A 6,855-nucleotide genomic window follows, 5' to 3' on the forward strand; every position below is an offset into this window, starting at 1 on the left:
GAGAAATGAGAATTCCCCTCAGAATACAGAATGAATTCAATGGAGCTGAAATGACTATCAGAATACATGTCCAGTAAAACAAAAATACATGCAACAGTTGTGTGAGAAGCCCCCTTTCATCTCTTGCGGACATTTCTCGCTGAATTGGAGTATCTCTTTCAAAGTGTAACTTTCACCGCTGCATTTCAGCAATAGCCAAGTCCCCTGGAGGTTCTTCAGTCTGAAAACACTTGCCTTCATCATTTTCTTCGTCTCTCTGTTAAGCACCATCTCCAGGGCAAAAACATCTCCCGCTGTAGGCTGTTCAGAGATCTCTTCATCTTCATCCTCTTCTTCCTCATCCTCTTCCTCCTCTTCATTCTCTCCCATCATAGAAGCAAAAACTCGATGGACAGATTTACTGACTCCATCCGATGTCTCTTCTGGTTGGTTGGGAGGGAGAAAAGGTTACAATGTTCTACAATGAGAAATCATGCAAAATTACCTCCTCCTCTCAGCAATTTTTCCCTATTTAAGAACATTTTCTTTTTTTAAAAAAAAAAGTTGCACAAATTGACTGCAACTGACACTTCCTACAATCTGCTGCCATCAATTCCACAGACTCGTGGAAGTTATTGGAAGTGCCTGTATTTGCGGAAATTGCCACATTGCATTCGTGTAGGTCCTACCACGCCAGGGATAGGAATATGGGTAGTAGTTGAGAAGAAATTGCTCCCTTTGCTTGAAAAATATTATTTGTATACAGCCTGAGCCATTAAGACCTTTTCAATAATTACAGAGGGCCCACTGATATATTTCCTAAGTCTGTGAAAATAATGGAGAAGCCAATTACTAGAAACAGTGATTGAACCAACAAATATCTATTTCATGAAACGGACCGTACTTTTCTGTGTATAAGACTAGGGGTTTTTTTTACTGAAAAATTATATTTAAAATAGGGAGTTGTCTTATACAAGGGTAGTGCCTGGGGGAAAGTGGGATTGGTTGATGCCGTGAGCCGGAGATGGTCTGCTGCGTCTTATTGGTGTCTGCAGCAAGGGGCGGGCAATAGGCTGCTTCTGCTGGCGAGGTGACAGCTGTTAGGAGGCTGTTGCGACGTGTGTGAGTGTTAGAGTTGGGCAGGCGGGTGAGTGAGTGATTTTTGGCAATCCCGCCCCCCTAAAAAAAAGCTCAACAACTCTCTGCAATCTTCCGTAAAAAAGGTCAACAACTGTGGGTAATCTCTCTTCCCCTATTTTCTTAATTTTTAGTCCTGAAAATTGCGTCTTATACATGGGGGCGTGTTATACACAGAAAAGTACGGTAACAAGAACTTTTGTGATTGAATCTCCAAGCAATCTGGTTCTATGGATCACTTTTGGCTATAGTCAAACAACTAGTAATGCCTTCTTCACCAGTAGCTGAAGGCAACTTGGCACCTGAAAGCAAGCCTAAGAAGACCTACCCCCACTCCAGTCTTATAAGAAAATCAGTGAATAGTCTGGAAGCATCAAATGCTGTAGTGTTGTTGGTTAGGGGTTCCCGTAGAAGTATTCTCTACTACACACTGAACAGCAGAGATTGAACCTAGATGCTTTTGTATACAAAGCATGTACCAGCAAACATTGTTTCTCTCACACAAATCATTATAGGGAAGCCAAGAACAAACCTTGACTTTGGATCATGATTTGCTTGGAGAAAAATAAACCCTAAGTACTGGCTGGTACATTAGTCTACGCAAGCTGCTCCTGGGTTTGTTTTCCTGCTTGCCTAAAGGAGAAGCAAAGCTGGAGAGCTTGCACACTCAATATTTTGCTTAACAATGCTTAATGTTACACCTAAAAGCTACCACTGAACAGGTATGGCATTTTTAAATCCTTCCAAAACAAAAAAAAATTCCTTCCAGTAGCACCTTAAAGACCAACAGTTGGTCTTTAAGGTGCTACTGGAAGGAATTTTTTTTTGTTTTGACTATGGCAGACCAACACGGCTACCTATCTGTAACTTAAATCCTTCCAGTTAAACATTTCGTTTAACATGTACCTTCTGCTTCATTGTGACCCTGAGGTCCAACAGATGGTCCTTGTGCAGATGTAGAAGGAGCATCAGGATCTTCTACATTTTCTTCAGTAAGTGCATTTTCTCCATCCTGTAAAGATCGGCAAAATGCGATGAAGAGAAAATATGAACTTTATAACATTACTGCAGTTCCAAAACAACTTACCTGCATAGGCAATGGGACTGATTTGGGGCAATTAGACTTTGGTTTGCTGTTGTACAATTGAATCAGGGACTGTTATTCAAAATTAAATTGAAACTCATTTATCAAAGGTGTACATTGCACATGCTGGAATAAATTGTTCCATTGAAATTGTGAACAAAAATTTGTAGTGAACTACTTCCAGGAAGGGACGCGGGTGGCGCTGTGGGTAAAACCTCAGCGCCTAGGACTTGCCGATCGCATGGTCGGCGGTTCGAATATCCACGGCGGAGTGCACTCCCGTCGTTCAGTCCCAGCGCCTGCCAACCTAGCAGTTTGAAAGCACCCCCGGGTGCAAGTAGATAAATAGGGACCGCTTACTAGCGGGAAGGTAAACGGCGTTCCGTGTGCTGCGCTGGCTCGCCAGATGCAGCTTGTCACGCTGGCCACGTGACCCGGAAGTGTCTACGGACAGCGCTGGCTCCCGGCCTATAGAGTGAGATGAGCGCACAACCCTAGAGTCTGGCAAGACTGGCCTGTACGGGCAGGGGTACCTTTACCTTTACTTCCAGGAAATATATATGGGTAAGACATACACATTTCCCTTTCCCACCTCTTTCATTGTATAGTTGCTGGGGTTTTTTGCTCCCCAGAATAAATCATATAAGCTTACGTATCACTAGTCTTTAAGACAGTTGTATGAATGTAGCCCTACAAATTTTTAAACACACATTATTCTACTCCACTGTATATCATTAAAAACTTGTACACTCAGTGCTTTTTTCTGGGGGGACACAGGGGTATGCATACCCCTAAACATTTTGTGAATCCAAGTTTGGCCTCATTGAGGGGCAGTATTTCAATATGAGAAGGAAAATGAGAGTACCCCTAAACATTTTTTAGAAAAAAGCACTGTGTACACTAGTGTAGCTAGTTGCATAAATCTATGTGAAAAAAATAACGTGAGACTTGCCACACAGATTTCTGTTTCCAAGACAAAACCCATATGCTTGAGATCCAGTCCATTATCTTTGATACAAGCATAAATTGGTAAGCATCTTGCCTCCCCTCTTAACCAAAAGTTTTTGATCCTAGAATACTATATTTGCTTCTGGATAGTGTGTTGTATATTTTGTCTTTTCAGCATATTGAATGATGCTATTCATATGTATACCTGTAAGGGGAATATCTAGTTACTTTTCATTCCCGCCCGCCTCCCAAGCAGGCCAGTTCAACTACCACTTTTTATCTATTTTAAAAATTAAAACAACATTGCCCACTTAGGCTGGGAAAAACTGGAGGCTCACTTTCTGCTAGACTCAGTTGCAACAACCAAATCAGCACAGTCCATTACCCTGTGTATTACACTTAATACAGAGTATCATAAACAGTGCCTTTTATCAAGGTTTCCCTACTATTCAGTTATAAATAAGGTACTTCAAATTAAATCACCCAATTGGGGTGGGTAGCTGGGCAAAAAGCAGGTAGTTAATCAAGGCACTTAATGCAATCAGAGCTGTGAGTGAGTGTATTTTACTAATCCTTTCAATGTGTGTTCCTAGCAGATGAAGTGGGATTTGAAAACCACTCTGTAATTGCCAGTATAAAAACAGGAGTCGTTATCCCAAAGTACAAGTGTGCAACTTTGTATCTGTAATGCAGATAATTAAAAAAATTATGATGGGTACAATGCATTTCGGGAAAATTTATAATCTATCTTAAAAACCATTGTAAACAGCCAAAATTCGTTTGGGGGAATGGAATAACACTTACAGTTTAATGGTGATTTTTGGACATAAGGGAGATGCAAAAGATATGGATCATTATAAAAGATGCAGGGGGAAATGAGTAACAATAGGACCAGAAGAGGGAAGTCCAGGAGATTATGTGGAATATAGTTTCTATATTTTATGTTGATTTGTGATAGTAAAAATTTAATTTGAAAAACCCACAAATAAATAAATTTACCAAAAATCATCATCATCATCCTTTCCCCCCACCCCCGGTTTTTGGGGGACGGTGTTTTAGCTGGGTTTTATTGCAAGGCTTGCTTGCAAACGACTGTCTGCCTTGAGTTCCCACGATAGCTGAAAATACTGAGGGAGGGGACTCGGGGATAGAAGGGAGGTGTCCACCCCGCCAAAAAAAAAAAACCCCACCCCAACCAAAACACGAGAAGAGAGCGCCATGAAGGTAATGGACCCCCTTCTTTCTCCTCAGCTGCAGATGGCGGGGGGGTGTCGTGAAATCTTACCTTCCTCTCTCGGCTTTTGCGCTCTTCCCTGCGCCTCTCAAACTCCTCGAAGGAGATTTTCCCTTCCAGGTACTCGATAAGTTCGGGGCTGAACCCCGACATTTTTGCAGCGAGGGGCGAAGGAAACAACAATCCAGAAAGCCTGGTTTCCGCAAAGAGCGAGGAGGCTGGGGGAGTTATTAATGCAAGGGACCAAACGGTCCGGCACTGAAAATAGTCCGGGCTGAAACAAGGAAGGACGCCGGGAGCGTGGAGGACGCCGGCGACTGTCTGCGCATGCGCCACTACTGCACATGAAGGGCCGTAGTTTCACGCAGTTCTGTAAACCTGCGCTAGGAAGGGAGAAGAGGGCAACTTTTCTCTGCCCTGGGAGGATGGGGACGTCAGTAGCGCATCGTGATCAACGTTTATATAACTAAAGCTTGGTGTTTGGAAGAGAATGGCCACCTTTTTCCCCTGGGCAGAAATGACCTGACCTGGGCAGAAATGTCACACGCCGTGGTTTTGTTGTTTAGTCGTGCTACTCTTATGAAGACTTTTGCAAAACGCCTTTTCTCCACAGTCAGCCATAAACAGGGCTATCAATGCTGGTAGAGGTTAAGAGTGACAGTGAAGAAGAAGAAGAAGAAGAAGAAGAAGAAGAAGAAGAAGAATCAATACCTCACTGATCTCGCTGGGTTGCCATCCATCTATTCTAAGTCAGCTCTGCTGGTTGTTAAGTTCTTGGCCCCACTCATGGTGGGATGAAAGTTAAATTTGTTGTTGTTGTTTAGTCATGTCCGACTCTTCATGACCCCATGGACCAGAGCACGCCAGGCACTCCTGTCTTCCACTGCCTCCTGCAGTTTGGTCAAACTCATGCTGGTAGCCTCGAGAACACTGTCTAACCATCCCATCCTCTGTCGTCCCCTTCTCCTTGTGCCCTCCATCTTTCCCAACATCAGGGTCTTTTCCAGGGAGTCTTCTCTTCTCATGAGGTGGCCAAAGTATTGGAGTCTCATTTTGAGCGTCTGCGCATGTGCGGAAGCACCAAAACCCGGAAGTAACGTGCTCTGTTACTTCCGGGTTGCCATAGAGCGCAACCCAAAAATACTTAACCTGAAGCTACTTCAACCCGAGGTGTGGTTGTATATCCCAACCTTTCCTTCAAAGAGTTTAAGGTGACACACATGCTTCTCCACTCCCCTCCCCTCCTTACAGCAACCCCATGAGGTAGGGTTAAGCCAAGAGGTAGTGACTGGCCCAAGTTCACTGACTGATCTTCATTGGGATTTGAACCCTGGTCTCCCAGGTCCCAGACTGATACTGTAACCACTACACCACACTGACTTGTTGTTTCAGAGGGCAGGAGACAACCAAATTACTAAGGCTAGGAGGAGGAGTGAAAGGGCAATATGGACAGAGAGGCAAGGATGGCCAAGCCATGGACAGCTCTATTGTTGTTTAGTCGTTTAGTTGTGTCCGACTCTTTGTTGGAGTCTCAGCTTCAGGATCTGTCCTTCCAGTGAGCACTCAGGGCTGATTTCCTTCAGAATGGATAGGTTTGATCTCCTTGCAGTCCATGGGACTCTCAAGAGTCTCCTCCAGCACCAGAATTCAAAAGCATCAATTCTTCGGCGATCAGCCTTATTTATGGTCCAGCTCTCACTTCCATACATCACTAAAGTGGTGGTACCTTGGGTTACATACGCTTCAGGTTACAGACTCCGCTAACCCAGAAATAGTGCCTCAGGTTAAGAACTTTGCTTCAGGCTGAGAACAGAAATTGTGCTCTGGCGGTGCAGTAGCAGCAAGAGGCCCCATTAGCTAAAGTGGTGCTTCAGATTAAGAACAGTTTCAGGTTAAGAACAGACCTCTGGAACGAATTAAGTACTTAAGCCAAGGTACCACTGTACTGGGAAAACCATAGCTTTAACTATACAGACCTTTGTCAGCAAGGTGATGTCTCTGCTTTTTGAGATGCTGTCTAGGTTTGTCATTGCCTTTCTCCCAAGAAGCAGGCGTCTTTTAATTTCGTGACTGCTGTCGCCATCTGCAGTGATCATGGAACCCAAGAAAGTAAAATCTCTCACTGCCTCCATTTCTTCCCCTTCCCCAAGAGAATGGCCACCTTTTTCCCCTGGGAAGAAAATGACCTGACCTGGGCAGAAATGTCACACGCCGTGGTTTAGTTTATATAAAATATGCTGAGATTTATGTTATGCAAAATGAACCATGGAAAGAGAAGGAGAGTAGCTAGGGAAACCCAGCCAGATGGGTGGGTATTAATATTAATAATAAATAATATTTTAAGGTAGTTTAGATGAATGTTCTAAAATGTAGAACAGAACATTCAATAAAAATTGTACAGTGCAACCAAGAACAGAGGTGTACCTAGGAGTTGTATTGGTGTCTTGTCCTGGGGGGGGGGGAATAAATAACT

At 43.6% G+C, this 6,855-nt stretch overlaps 1 protein-coding gene across 1 annotated transcript in view; it reads right to left on the reverse strand.

Annotated features, from left to right (window-relative positions):
- Positions 1-4,641, reverse strand: part of GTF3C3 (general transcription factor IIIC subunit 3) — a 28,080-nt gene extending 23,439 nt beyond the window's left edge. Inside the window, exons 1-3 of the mRNA XM_083707971.1 lie at positions 4,434-4,641; positions 2,023-2,128; positions 235-422 (exon numbers count right to left, since the gene is read on the reverse strand). Coding sequence (XP_083564097.1) covers positions 235-422; positions 2,023-2,128; positions 4,434-4,535 — 396 coding nt within the window. The 5' untranslated portion in view covers positions 4,536-4,641. The remainder of the gene's footprint in view (positions 1-234; positions 423-2,022; positions 2,129-4,433) is intronic.
- Positions 4,642-6,855: the final 2,214 nt, after the last annotated feature.

This window comes from Podarcis gaigeae (assembly GCF_964106915.1).
Source record: "Podarcis gaigeae genome assembly, chromosome: 1".
In the NCBI taxonomy this organism is placed as follows: Eukaryota; Metazoa; Chordata; class Lepidosauria; order Squamata; family Lacertidae; genus Podarcis; species Podarcis gaigeae.